Source organism: Phalaenopsis equestris, unplaced genomic scaffold (assembly GCF_001263595.1).
Source record: "Phalaenopsis equestris unplaced genomic scaffold, ASM126359v1 Scaffold000969, whole genome shotgun sequence".
NCBI classification, from domain to species: domain Eukaryota; kingdom Viridiplantae; phylum Streptophyta; class Magnoliopsida; order Asparagales; family Orchidaceae; genus Phalaenopsis; species Phalaenopsis equestris.
Genome location: NW_018165408.1, coordinates 351,340 through 367,265, shown reverse-complemented (window position 1 = coordinate 367,265; position 15,926 = coordinate 351,340). Strand labels below are relative to the sequence as shown.

General features: G+C 33.8%; 1 protein-coding gene across 1 annotated transcript in view; it reads right to left on the bottom strand.

The window, feature by feature from the left end:
- Positions 1-1,087: 1,087 nt before the first annotated feature.
- LOC110032547 overlaps positions 1,088-15,926 on the bottom strand; it is a 31,484-nt gene continuing 16,645 nt past the window's right edge. The window contains exons 3-5 of the mRNA XM_020736209.1: positions 10,753-11,955; positions 10,552-10,658; positions 1,088-1,534 (exon numbers count right to left, since the gene is read on the bottom strand). Coding sequence (XP_020591868.1) covers positions 1,240-1,534; positions 10,552-10,658; positions 10,753-11,955 — 1,605 coding nt within the window. The 3' untranslated portion in view covers positions 1,088-1,239. The remainder of the gene's footprint in view (positions 1,535-10,551; positions 10,659-10,752; positions 11,956-15,926) is intronic.

Sequence of the window (15,926 nt, the reverse complement as noted above, 5' to 3'; positions counted from 1 at the left end):
TTTCAGGTACAAAGAGTCTAATATAAGTATATATTTTTCATGTGCATCTATTTTAACCCATTTTTATGATGACTTCTAGCTTAAAAATCTTAGGTACAAATATATATTTTTATGTCCAAAATAAAACTTCACATTTGATCTCTAACACCTTTTAAAACGAAACTTCTATCTTTCTTTTTAATAATTTAAATTAATTTTTTTTATTTGTTTATAAAATTGACCCAAAATATGTTATTAAAATTCAAATGAATATTTGCCATTTTTATTTTATTTTATGTTACAGAAAAGATGAGGGAGGCCCAGCAAATTTGATGCATATATTTGTCTTTTGCTGACATTAATCAAGGCCAATATGATGCATTGGCATGCCCAAAGAAGCAAATGCTAATGTGTCCCACCATTACCTTCTGCCACCAGTGTAAATTTACAAACATACCACAATTTTTTTTGTAATTATACATCTAACACCAAAAAATTGATATTTACAACTATGACACTTAATGTCATAAACCTAAGCATGAAAACAATGTATAACTCACAATAAGTTAGTAATTATGGTCTTTTTTATGTGATGCTAAGAAATTGAGTGTCATATGCGTAAATATGAAAGTTTGAGCATTAGACATATAAATATATGAGATTTGTGCATATTTATGTAAAGTCCCTAAGAAAAGTAAGCAAAAACAGTAAAGTTGTCCCCTAAAAGAACTTGAGAAACCGTATGTGAGATGGAAAAATATTACATCAGGACTCCTAACGTCGAGTTACGTTTAGAGTCCACTGATATGTAGACATGTGGCTTCAAGGAAACACACGCGCTTTCCTGTGATTCGGTCCGGTATCATAGGAGAATATTTCTTCTGTGTTATTCCACGTTATTCAGGTGTTATTTTATTATTATAACACCGAAAATATTCCCAGAACACAATAACACATGAATATCACCACAAAACACCTGAATAATGTGGAATAACACAAGGAGGAATATTCTTCTGCGCTAAAATGATTTTTTTTCTGTCACCTCCACATGTACGTATATCAGTGGACTCCGAATGTAACTCTACGTTAGGAGTCCTGATGTAAGGAGAAATATTCATCTGCGCTAAAATGATTTTTTTTTTTTCTGTCACCTCCACGTGTACGTATATCAGTGGACTCCGAATGTAGCTCTACGTTAGGAGTCCTGATGTAATATTTTTCCCTGTGAGATACATCAAAGCCCTCTTCATTGATGCTAAATTATAAGCTTTTTTTAATGCAGGCTTTTCTCTCCTTCTTCCGACTCTTAAAAAGAACACTTTTTTCCTGCTTCCATTTGTTAAACTTGTTTCGATTTTTCAACCATGAACAATAATCCTTCTCAGGTCGGCACTCGATGAAGTCAACTAAATCTTTCCACTCCGAAGGATTTGTGTGATAGCTTGGAATACAATTGATGAATCTCTCTCCATTGCATGTGTTCTCTTGGCTTTCATGCGCCACACTGCAGCTTCTTGATCTCTTGGTTTTTGCATTTCTTTCGCCAGCATCAGTCCTACAGAAACCAAAATCAACTCATAAAACATAGATGGGATGGGCATTTACATACATACCACACAATTGTCACGTATTTACATATCTAACATCTAAATTTTACTTCATATATTTATTACACTAAAATCCTTCATATCAGATAAAAGAATACTACCATTTTAACTTTACGCAAAATACTACTATTTTAACTTTTGAAAAGTGAAATACATATTTTCATTCGTAAGGAAGGTAGCATATACGAAAAAACAAAGCTTAGGTGTTAAATATGTAAATACATAGGAATTAAGTGATCTGTATGTAGATCTTCCGAACAAATATCTATTGGAGATGAGTAATAGATTAAAAGAAATACCAAATGAGCTAATAAAAAACAAAAATGGGAATTAGATGAGCGACATGTCTTAAAAATATGACAAATGACACAGTTTTGATTGTTTAGCAGCTCATTGCTGCAGGTACTATAGCAAAGAAGTGTTGGGTTGATATCCCCTATTACATAAGTTGCAGTAAATTCAAGCATGAATGTACAAGTGCAAAAGGCTAGCGAAAAATTCAGGATTCTCAGATTGAACATTTAAAAATGCCTTTCATTACTTTTTCATATGGTGAAAACTTATGATTTAATATTCGTTTGCTCAACTGGAATCAGTACTTTCAATCCTGTACTTGAGGATTTAGAATTTTGACTAATAATATTAGGTTTTCACATGCTTGTATTTGCTTCGCTTTGGCTGCTTTTCACTTTTCAGAGGAGTGTTTTTTTACTCGTGCCTATGAATAAGGATTTAGACTAGTTCCTCTCTAAAGTTTTAAAACCTCAAAATTTGAATTTTGAGTTGATATTAATGTCAACAGAAAAATTAAAATACACATTTGATGAAAGCTTTCTTTGTAGTTTTACACGGGCTTGAGGCTTACGCGTGAAGTTTCTTAAATGTGTTACATTGAAAACATAGAATGATAAACATGCAATAGCAACAGCAAGCCTTTATCCCACTAAGTGGGGTCGGCTTCATGAATCATTTTTCTCCATTGTGTCCTATTGAGTGTCATATTTTACTTTAATTCTAACAAAATAATCATTTCTTATACAACATGCCCAACTCTTTTTAGGTCTACCACTACCTTTCTTAACTTTAAGTCGAATCTAAAACATCTACTCTCCTAACCGGATTATAAGATGGTCGATGTTTAATGTGATTGAATCATCTAAGAAGACTCTCTCTAATTTTGTTTGTCACTAAAGCTACACCCAAGACTCTCTAATTTTGTTTGTCACTAAAGCTACACTAACAATTTCACGGATATATTCATTTCACTTTTTGTCTCTAAGTGTAAACTCATTCGTTCACCTAAGCATTCTTATCTCAACATAACTCAACTTAGTTTTATGCTTCTCTTTTAAAGGCCAACAATCTTCGCCATAAAGCATTGTAGGTTTCACCTCCAACTTTGAAAAATTTTCCATTAAGTCTATGCAGTACTTTTTTATTACACAATAGGCCCGATGCATTCCTCCAATTCAACCATCCCCATTTATATCAACATCTCTTTGAACAATAAACCTGAAATATCTAAAATGTTCGCTCTTTTTAATGACTTGACCACCAATTGTTACACTCTAGCCACCAGATCTACGAAGCTCTAAAAAGTATGCAAATTACAGCAAATGTAAGTTAAGAAGAGAGAGAAAGAGAGATATGAGATTAAGAGGAAAGGTAAAAGCTTGAGGAGAAAAAGCAAGGCCATAACTTTATCAAAGGTCTACGAAGCTCTAACAATAACTAAGCAAGCCCAACCAAACTCAAGGTCATGCCTAAATTCAAGCCCAAGTAAGGTCAAAGTCTAAACCAAAGTCCGGTCAAATGTCTCATAGTCCAAAAGAGAAAACAATTTAATAAATTATTTTAATATTTTCCAACCACTTATGCAAAGAAAAGGGCAGACATACAAAAGTATTGATTTAAAGATTATTTTTATCTAAATAAAGGAGAAAATATATCAATAAAAAAGGCTACTTATATGAGTACTTTTGCAACATGAAATAAGGAGTTTTAGTAATTATCTCTTTAATTTTCATAGCATTTATTTTATATTCCCTATCTTTGTAATTAAGTTCGTATTGTAAGTTTTTTGAATAAATATAATTCTCCATAAAACCTGCCCAACCCCTCCCGACCCCTCTCTCTTTTCTAGTAGCTCCTTTTCCCTCCTCACTCCCTTACTTAGTTTATCTCTCCAATCTTAGAAGAGTCATCAAGGAGGCTCCAACAAAAAGGATTCCATTAAGAGTAGAGTTAATCAAAGCAAAAGTAGATATTTTTTGAAGGAGAAATCAATCTGTCACTTTCTCAACTTCATTAATTAATAACATTAATCCTTATCTCTCTTCAAAACCCTCAAGCATCCAATTATTCTCACTGATTATAAACATGGTTCCAATGAAACTCCAATTCATGGTTAAAGATCTTAACAATTTCATTTAGAGTACTCCCTTATTGGGGTAAAAATTCAATTATCTTGGGTATGATGTGTTGAAGCTCTCCCTTATCCTTGAGCAAAAGTCATTGTTATTCCTAAAAGCAAAAACAACCTTCTAATCCTATTCACTATGTTGAATGGTAAGCTCCCGTGGTTTTGGACACTAAATTAGCATCATAAATGCCAGAACTAGCCTAACGAAAGTGAGGTTTTCATTTTTCCAATGATAAAAATAAGAGTGACTAACCCAATCCAAAGCTATTGTGTCAACAACAACATAAGAGCAACCCAAAATATCTCACTCAAGATGAATAAAGAGTGTTTTTTACACATTAGTAGGAATGATAACCAATATCAACAAGTTGATGGCATTATAAGATAAATATGCTCCTCAAAAATGAAAAGTTATTGACATCAATAGTCCTAAAAAAAGGACTCATATTCCTTAAGGAGAGGATGAGGGTGCGTGAGATATTTCATATGGATATGAGAATGATGATAGTAGATACCCAAGGCACCCATCCCATTTGAGGTAGATGTCAAGTTAGGAATATCTCAACATGATGGTTTTATCAAATCAAACAATGTTGAAAACTTATTCAAGATCCTAAGATTAGCATTTCTCTCTATAAGTATAGAAATACATAGGGTACATTATTTGCTCATCTCAAACTATCATGCATGCTCTCATGTACTAAATTTCGTAGTCCAAGAACTATGATTGTCCAAAATGGCATGACCACGGTTTAAGGGCAACTCTAGGTACAATTCCATCGCATCAACCATGAGGAAGTAGAGCAGATGCGATGGCACCATTGGAGATAGAGACACAAACACTTGGTGCAAGATACCACTAATGAATTTATTAGGCAAGTATTTTCATTAGATATAGCTATGGAAGAAAAGTTTGCCATTGTCAAGTATGATACAAGATTGAATGAGGGGCCTCAATAAAAAATTGAGCGCTTTCTAGCATATTCTATTAAAGTCTCAATTGTCATGGTCATTGCAATTGTAGAGAAAAAAAAAACCCAATCTTATGGCAAAAGATAAAAAAATCAAGCTAAAAAAAACTAAGAGGATTTCTAAAAAATATTTATAATATGCCTTTTTTTACAAATTGCAAATTAAGGGGGCACAACCAAAATTGTTGGAAACATGAGGGAGCCAAAAAGTTAAAATATTATGACTACTATTGTAAATGAACCCAATGAGAATTTGGAAGTTTTTAAACCAGACATAAAACTATTTTGATTATTTCGCGTCATCTTCAAATGTAAAATTCTATGTTAGCTATATAAATAACTTCTGAAAATTCTACAGAATTGCTTCTGTTGAACCCATTTCATAGGTTGGTTATAAAATTAAGTTTTTTTTTAATAAAAAAGGATGGGTTGGGAGGAAGCAAATAAGAATCTCTATCACCTAACCGCATAAATTCAAATGATCTTCATTACAATCGTTTTAGACCACAAAATCCTAAAAAAAAAATCGTTGCAGTATTGGTGCAAAGTTGAGATCAAGAAAAGCCCCAATCCCAAAATCAACACCATATGACAGAGAGTAAAAAGAAGTGGTGAGTACAAGGTTACTCAATAACGTGCCTTCAGATTTGCATTTATTAAGAACTTCATATATTAGATAACTTTCAGAGGTCATTCCCTAAAATGTAGATTACATTATTTTGGAGAATCCATTTTTATGGAAAGGGATGTTATTCATTATAGAAAACTACAAAAGTAATGTTATATTGGGGAAAAAATCTATAATAAAAAAGACTTTCCCCTCTCCTACGTTACACTTCTTAGAGAAGCTAAAACTTTGCATCAATACTTGACCTATTTTTGAACGTTGTGTGTCTTTTAATTTTCCTATGTTGGACAATACTAAGATTTAAGGAACTAACAAGTTTTGTAGAGGTTCCTATAGCTCTTTAAGAAAGTGAGAAGCTTGCCACCAACAAGATTAGTAGAGAAAAAGCTAAAGATAATGGAAGGAGCTCCACCATCCAATCAAGTGTTCTATCACCATTAAGTAGTGGAGAGTGATGTAATCATAAAACAAAAAAAAAGAAGCTTATGGAGCAGGAACACTTCAGACAAGCTAGTCAACATATAGATTGCTAGTAGCTTTCATTCCAAAGAAATGTGGCCAAAGAAGCTTGTGCATCAACTTCCAATAACTCAAAAGGTCATCTTGAAGAACAATGACTCTCTCTCTCTCTCTCAAATCGAGCATGCAAATTACAACATATGTAGCACCATCTAGGATTTTGGTGCTTTTCCTTTTGCTTATATGATAACTTTCTAAATTTTGATTCTTTAAATCAACAACACTTTAAATTGAATAAATTATCTCTAAAAACAAAAAAAAGGAGCTTATAGAGCACAAATACTTCATACAAAATAGTCAGGTGGATTACTAGTAGCTTTCATTCCAAAGAAATGTGACTAGAGAAGCCTCTGCATCAATTACCAAAAACTCAAAAGGTCATCATCAAGAAGGACTCTCTCTCTCTCTACCTCTCTCTCTCACAAATCAAGCATGCAAATTACAGCAGATGTAGCACCATGTAGAACTTTAGTACTTACCCTTTTTCTTATACAATAACAGTCTAAATTTTTTTTCTTTAAATCAACAACATTTTAAATTTAATAAATTCGCTCTCAAAACAAAAAAAAAAGGTTATGGAGCAAAAACACTTCAGACACGCTAGTCAGCATGTGGATTGCTAGTAGCTTTCATTCCAAAAAAATGTGGCTGGAGAAGCCTATAAATCAATTACCAATAACTCAAAAGGTCATCATCAAGAACAACGACTCTCTCTCTCTCTCTCAAATCAAGCATGCAGATTACAACAGATGTAGCACCATGTAGAATTATGGTACTTTCCCTTTTCCTTATATAGCAACTTTCTAAATTTTTATTCTTTAAATCATTATTCTTTAAATCAACAACACTTTAAATTGAATAAATTCTCTCAAAAAGAAAAAAGAGCTTATGGAACAGAAACACTTCAGACAAGCTAGTCATCATGTGGATTGCTAGAAGCTTTCAATCCAAAGATATGTGGTTGGAGAAGCCCATGCATCAATTACCAATAACTCAAAAGGTCATCAACAAAAACAATGACTCTCTCTCTCTCAAATCAAGCATGCAAATTACAGCAGATGTAGCACCATGTAGTACTCTGGTACATTCCCTTTTGCTTATATAATAACTTCTAATTTTTTATTCTTTAAATCAACAACATTTTAAATTAAATAGATTCTCTCTTAAAACAAAAAAAGAGCTTATGGAGCAGAAACACTTCAGACAAGCTAGTCAACATGTGGATTGCCAGTAGCTTTCAATCCAAAGAAATGTGGTTGGAGAAGCCCGTGCATCAATTACTAATAATTCAAAAGGTCATCATCAAGAATAATGACTCAATAAGCTAGTCAACATGTGGATTGCCAGTAGCTTTCATTCCAAAGAAATGTGGCTGGAGAAGCCCGTGCATCAATTACCAATAATTCAAAAGGTCATCATCAAGAATAATGACTCTCTCTCTCTCGAATCAAGCATACAAATTACAGCAGATGTAGCACCACGTAGAATTATGGTACTTTCCCTTTGGCTTATATGATAAGCCTGTGCATCAATTACCAATAACTCAAAAGGTCATCAACAAAAACAATGACTCTCTCTCTCTCAAATCAAGCATGCAAATTACAGCAGATGTAGCACCATGTAGTACTCTGGTACATTCCCTTTTGCTTATATAATAACTTCTAATTTTTTATTCTTTAAATCAACAACATTTTAAATTAAATAGATTCTCTCTTAAAACAAAAAAAGAGCTTATGGAGCAGAAACACTTCAGACAAGCTAGTCAACATGTGGATTGCCAGTAGCTTTCAATCCAAAGAAATGTGGTTGGAGAAGCCCGTGCATCAATTACTAATAATTCAAAAGGTCATCATCAAGAATAATGACTCTCTCTCTCTCGAATCAAGCATACAAATTATAGCTGATGTAGCACCACGTAGAATTCTGGTACTTTCCCTTTGGCTTATATGATAAGCCCGTGCATCAATTACCAATAACTCAAAAGGTCATCATCAAGAATAATGACTCCCCCTCTCTCTCTCTCAAATCAAGCATGCAAATTACAGCAAATGTAACATTATGTAGAATTTTGGTACTTTCCCTTTTGCTTATTTGATAACTTACTAAATTTTGATTCATTAAATCAACAACACTTTAAATTGAATAAATTCTGCCTCAAAACCAAAAAAAAAGAACTTATGGAGCAGAAACACATCAGACAAGCTAGTCAACATGTGGATTGCTAGTAGCTTTCATTCCAATGAAATGTGGTTGGAGAAACTTATGCATACCAATAACTCAAAAGGTCATCATCAAGAATAATGACACACTCTCTCTCAAATCAAGCCAAATTTCAGCAGATGAAGCTCCATGTGGAATTTTCGTACTTTCCCTTTTGCTTATATAACAAATTTCTAAATTTTTATTCTTTAAATCAACAACATTTTAAGTTGAACAAATTCTCCCTCAAAACAAAAAATGAGCTTATAGCAGAAACACTTCAACCAAGCTAGTCAACATGTGGATAACTAGTAGCTTTCATTCCAAAGAAATGTGGCTAGAGAAGCCTGTGCATCAATTACCAATAACTCAAAAGGTCACCAACAAAATCAATGACTCTTTCTCTCTGTCAAATCAAGCATGCAAATTACAGCATATGTAGCATCATGTAGAATTTTGGTAATTTCCCTTTTGCTTATGTGATAACTTTCTAAATTTTGACTCATTAAATCAACAACACTTCAAATTTCTTGATGCATTCAAAAGCTATTTATCGTCAGAGATTGTGCAAGCTCAAACATATAATCAAAAATCGGATGTGAATGTAATATACAACCAGTTTAGTAAACGTTGAAAAGAATATTAATGATGTGGAAGGTATTTTTCAAAACTCGGCTTTCAATACATCTAATAACTTCTATGATTAATGTTCTTTTGTAGACTTGGCAAATTTTACAAATGAATCACAAACTTGGTGAATTGGTTTCTGATGAGACAAACCTAGGATTGAATCATAACAATATGGAGGAGAGTTACTATATTTTTCCTTATGCCTCTCTAGCAATAACTCATTTTGATAAGTTCTTTTGTTATATTGAAGCGCTAACTAGACAAGCTACTTTGATATATTAATATTGTTTTCTTTCTATTGATTATTTTTTTGCATTGCCATAGCCTTTTAAATTTATATATTAGCAGCAAGTTACTCAAGTTATCTTGTTATTTGCATGTAAAGCTCATTGCTCCAATGCATGTAGCAAAGCTTACACATGTTTAAGGCTCATCACTCCAATAAGCAACACTAGCATCTCCTTGAAGGATGTGCATTTTGCATTAAACAAAATAAAAAAGTAGCTATAAAAGGCATGATTGGCATCTTCCTCAACCACGTTCAAAAAATCAGGGTGCAAGTGTGAGCCCCCCAAAAAATGAACTATCTAAAGCATGCTTGGCACAAAAATGGGTGGCTTTATTACAAATTTTATGGACAAAGAAGAAAAGGAGTTCATTATAGTCCACCAGAAAAGCAATATCAGAGTTCCTGCCAAGTTGTTGCTGCTGACACTTAGACTTCATGCTTTCCGAAAGGAAGGGATCACATTTGCATTGTCTCCTTCTATAATAATGCCTTCGATCTCATACATCCAAGGCTGTAAACATCTCCAGGGAGGATAACATAGCAACTTGCAAAACATTGCCCAGGTACATAGCATGGATATTTTAAAAAATATTTTCTTGTAATTTTTTCTCCAATTTGTGTGACTGTCAAATCAACCCTCTTTTTTTAAATGTTCACTAACTTTAATTAATATTATTATTACTCTAAATCTTAGTTATACTTATAATTTGAATCATTTCAATTCGATTGGCACATCCATCAACCAATTCATCCAATTTGATTTTGAATTTGCTTAAACTAAAACTAAACAAATAAATTAAACTATATTTCAGTTTGGTTTGGTTTGGTTCTACATACTAATTGGCCAGTTCGGTACTGCCTATAATTTGATTCAACTTAATTGATTTACCAAATTCATCCAAACCCATTATGTGCAACACCTCTACTAGAAAGCCTGGACCCCTTAACTAGATAAGACATTGGACTATCAGGATAAATTTTATAACCGTTGAATTTAGTTAAAGATGGGTCTAATATATAAGTAATCAAGGAGCTATTATATGGCACTCATTCAATGCTAATCTAAGAATTTAAAAATTCATTCTGACAAAATTTTGATAAGAATATAAATATCATTCTATTCCTTCAGCTATTTGAGAAACAAGCAAGAATATTTGTTAATGGCAACTAACAAAACGAAGTCATCAACAATCAACTATAAACAAAATGTATATATCAATTTATCGAGTTAAACAACTTACAATGCAAAAAAAAAGGATGAATTATAAAAGAAGCACAAAAAAAAAAGAAAAATAGTAGCAACACACCTGTTATCTTCAACATGTACATATTTAATTTCAGTTTTCAAGTAAAGCATCCGAGTTTTTTCCAAGTTTCTGGCTATTATCACATTTGTATTTCTGTAAGTCAGGCCCTGCAAATATTTATTTAACCTACTATAGCTACCAGTACAATAGGAAAAATGAAAATTAAAGTGAAGATGAAAGTATACTGGGAAACAAAGGTACCTCAAAATCCAAACTCTGAGAATTCTCAAGGAGCTTAAATATTTTTGACAAACCAAGATTTCCCTCTTCCAATAGAAGAAGATTCATTAATGTCATCATCATCGAAATACAACCCTTCCATAAGAAATCAAATTTTCTCTTAAAACTGAAAACTAAGAAGCTTGAAATATGCATCAACATAAACTTTATCTCCTGATGCATTCCACCATAAGCTCCAAACATGTTATATAAAACATTTTGAACTTTTTGGTCTGTTCTACACCCACCAATGCGAATAATACTAACTGATTGAGAGAGACATTTAAATGCCTTACTGAGTAAGCTCACTCTCAATGCCTTCATTTCATTGTGAGATCCCGTTTGTCTCAAAATCCATAAAATATTTAGAAGAGAGGAATTCATTAATTTCATTGCTGCAGCAAGACAGTAAACTTCTTGTCGAATCCTTTCTTCATTTTCATTCCGTCGCTGTTCCCATGCTTCCATTGGAATGATGCTCTTAATCATGTGATCTACAACCAAATAAGTTGCTTCCTGACACAATCTATCTATTAAAGGGTGATCCCCTCGTATATAAGAAGCAGAATATGCAATAACTTGTGATTTAGTGCCAGAGAGAATATCCTCAGAGTATAGGTGGGAGAAATCAACGAAGTATGCTTGATGAGTGTGTCTATCCAAGTTCATTTTATGACCGCTTGAGTCACCGAGATTTGATCTACCATTGGTTCCTAAAATATCACCATCAAGTTGCAAAGTAGATAAGTAGGACAAGTACAAATTGGCTGACAGTTCAAATGGGTTGATGTAACAACTCGTTAATGGAGTATCTGACTTTCCACCATCAATAGGAAGATGAGTACTAATACATCTAGAAGCTAAGAGAATAAGATGTGCTTGAATAATAAGTGGAGCTGAAAAAATGAAGGGGATGCTGATCAATTTCAGAGAAACATCCAAGGATATCTCTGGAATCATTTTATCTATGTCACTTGAACCAGATAATGAATGAAGGAATCCACTAAAGTCCTGGTCATTTCTGACTAATTGAAGAAAATGACTGAAAACAAATCTCAGAACAATACAATTATCAACATGAGTCTTATGACATTCACAGAGCTTCTCAGAATTAGTACTTAAAATATTTACAGAAATAAGATGCTTGTTCAGTCCAACATTCTCTGAGAACTCGGTGATGAATACCTGAAAACAAACTTGGTTATCAATTTTGTGAGTTAGTTTGAGTCTAGTAACATATTTTATACATTTTCTCCATACTAAAACAAAGACTTCTTTACTTAATTGGTGTCGTTTGGAGTGTAAATTTTCTGCAAATTCACATTTCAATTTTTGTTTCATGAGTAATCAAATTTATAATGTCTATTTAAGTCAGTTAAATGTAAGATTAAAGGAAAAAAAATACTTGAAATTAATATAACAAATAATATAACATAGACTGAATATAATAATATCCAATTTATAATACGTCGGCAAACATTTCAGGCAGTAAAGAACACCATTCTTGAACTTCAGTTGGATGGTGGCCCTCTTTAGGGCACTTTTGGGAAGAAACCTCTTTGAAACACACTCCGCTGAGACACTGTTCGGAGGCTCAACCGCCAACGAAAGTTCAAAAATGGTGTTCTCTAGTGTCAGGAATGCTTGGTGAGAAATAATGTGCTCTCCTCGAAATGATCAAGCATAAGAATATTTGAAAATTGCTTACCAAGTCTGAGGGGGAAAGTGATAGTGATGAGCGGAGCGAGGGGGTTCAATGAATTTATAATGTGGCTTGTTTTGCAAACCCCTCTCACCCATTTTTATTTTTATTTTTTTATTTTTTTTGATGAAATGAACGCACATTCTTATCTTTTTGTTCTCTGTGGATTGTTTGTTTTTCTTTCTTCTGAATTGTTGGAAATATCCTTATGCGAAGCAACTATTATTATGAGTGACAATCAACTATACAAATACTTTAAATTTAAAGTGTAGCATGTATGGCATTCTGTAAATTTTTATATATAATCCTTATCAAATTCGGACTTTGCGGAGATATGAGAAAAATGCAACCGAGTCGTCTCTCGTTGAGAAAGCAAAAGGGAAGATATATCTTATTGGACGAACTATTAGAATCATGAACAAAATCATAGGATTGATATTTAAGAGTTTGCAAGGCAAATGTTTTTTTTTTTTTTCTCAATTATAGAATTCTTTTTACAAGTAATAGGCCTGGTTCAAGTCTTACACTACTCATACCATCTATGATCTCTGGGTTAAGTCGTAGCCTTTGGAGGGTTGTGCCTTAGGCTACAATTATTCAGTGAATTTTATGGTTATTTTTATGGAAGTAATCATTTAGGCATGTTATTGGGGTGACTCACATTACTCATTGCGGATCTTATAACAAATAGGGCAGAAAAGCGTCCAAGGCTTGACTTGCATTTTGAGAGTGGAAGGTAGAGAGCTTTTGTAATGTTTGAGCATTACAGAGAGAATAAAATAAAGTATTATAGATTCATAGTTGAATGAAGACCGTATTTTGATGCTTTTGTACTTAAAAAATAAGAATCACAAATATTAGGGTCCCTTAAGTCAAATGACTAGACCTTAGGTGATTCACATGCTGCAATCTAGCACATGATATGAGATTGAAATTTCATATGAAATTATGTGAATGTTCGTTGGTCGAGTTCCCCGAATGTAGAATAAGATCATGATGACATTCGACCAAGAGAACAACCAAGAGAACAAGGATATTCTGAATGTAGGGAATACCTAAAAGAAACATCAACTGGTTTTAGTCATAATGCTCATAGCAAGCTATTCTACGCTATTAATGTGACATTTAATACTCCCATCGGTTTTATTGTCTTATCTTGCTACAAATATCAGGGGTCCCTTTTTATTCTAGAGAAAGGACCTGAGATGAGTTCAAAAATAATAATAGTGGCAAAGACAAGTCGACTGCCTTCTACTCGTCTATTTCCTATCTTTAAACTTTTTTTTTGTTGGTATGCAAAAGGATGAACTTCTTGTTCGCTGGTTTAGAATGTCAAGTTGTTGATGTTTTGAAGTTGATGGCTTGGAGTTCGCTTGATCCCAAAGGTGGATACACCAGGAAGAGAATTATGTTGGGGTGTTCTTTCCAGCAACCCTCTCATCTTTTGTGTTCAACCCTGGGTCTAAGGCATAGCCAAATAGCGAGTAGGTGATAAGAAATAGTGTTAGTGCCACCAACTTGATTTTTCAGTTGTATTTGTAAACTACCTAATTAGAAGAAACATCAACTGGTTTTAGTCATAATGCTCATAGCAAGCTATTCTACGCTATTAACGTGACATTTAATACTCCCATCGGTTTTATTGTCTTATCTTGCTACAAATATCAGGGGTCCCTTTTTATTCTAGAGAAAGGACCTGAGATGAGTTCAAAAATAATAATAGTGGCATAGTTGCGAATTCCAAGTGAAGAGGTTGGAAAAGAGGGCAAAGACAAGTCGACTGCCTTCTACTCGTCTACTTCCTACCTTTAAACTTTTTTTTTTGTTGGTATGCAAAAGGATGAACTTCTTGTTCGCTGGTTTAGAATGTCAAGTTGTTGATGTTTTGAAGTTGATGGCTTGGAGTTCGCTTGATCCCAAAGGTGGATACGCCAGGAAGAGAATTATGTTGGGGTGTTCTTTCCAGCAACCCTCTCATCTTTTGTGTTCAACCCTGGGTCTAAGGCATAGCCAAATAGCGAGTAGGTGATAAGAAATAGTGTTAGTGCCACCAACTTGATTTTTCAGTTGTATTAGTAAACTACCTAATTAGAAAGGCATTTGCTAGTGGTTTAACATTATTATTGAACGTTCGAGCAAGTGGCTAAGCAACCTACTACCTTTGTCCACTTTGCGGCAACCCCTCCCCCTCCTTCTCCCCCTAATATTAGTCAATCACTCTCCAATTTGGATCCTTGTTGAAGAAGACATCTTGATTCAAAGGAGGGTGATCAGAGGCAGACCTCAAGATTTAGGGTTTATTTGGGGAAATAACAGTTTATCCAGATAAACAGTTTATTCTGATAATTTATTGATCAGCAGCTTATCCTGATAAGTTGGTTGGCTGTTTGGTTTGTGCGTTTGGAAAATAGTTATTTCCGGATAAATGATCATTCTGCCCCTGATCTGGATAAGCTACTTACATGTTTGGTTTGTGTATTTGGAAAATAGCATATTTGCAGGTTTTTTGGATAAATAACAGTTCTAGCACTGCGCAGTGTTGTTGTTTGCACCAGAACTGTAACAACTACACATTTAACATTTATGAAAAAAAATCACTTCATAATAGTACAAAATTATGATATACATCTCACTTAAAAGTGAGTATCAAGACACCTAATAAAAATAAAAAACATATTGAAATTATATTTAATAAAAGGATGATAATATTCATTCTAAACTGCAAAAGAAGCATGTCACAAGCAACGTTGTCCAATTGGGACACTATCGAACCCCGAGCAACATTGTTCGGTTGGGAAACTATCGAACCACAAGCGACGTTCTTCGGTTGAGATGTCGTAGAATCGGACGGACTGCCTGTCCACCAGAAGAACTTACAGTCGTCCGGTCATTCTGCCCACCACGCGCACTAATAGAACTGCCGCTCTTAGCTATGTGGCTTGAGTGACGTGAGTAACAAAGAAGGCTGCCCGCAGCGGCAAAACACTCGCCCTGAGTTCCCCGAGAACCTGTACCTCATCTTTCTATAATTATTCAAGAGAGAGCACTTCAGTCAAAATAATAGATTAAATAAAAAAACATGTTGAATTTGAAAATACGAAACAAAAATATGAGTAAAAAAATAGGCAATATCAACATATATCTAACAAGCCCACGAAAAAAATTAAACAAAAAAATATACCGTGAAATTTTTAATTCCAAAAATATACCGAATATAAATATGTTAAATACAAAGCAAAAAAAAAGAAACAGGTAAGAGGCCTCAGAGAAGTAACTAAGCCAACCAACGAGTCTGTCACATATGCACACAATAAACCTTCTTAAAAAATGAGTTCTCGGTTGTCTTTAACCCACATGGGACAAACGTCCAGTGGCACGTGTGCTTATCACCAAAAAAAGATCATCCAATAGATCCTCATATATCGATGCACCGATAGCAGGTTAGAACCTCAGT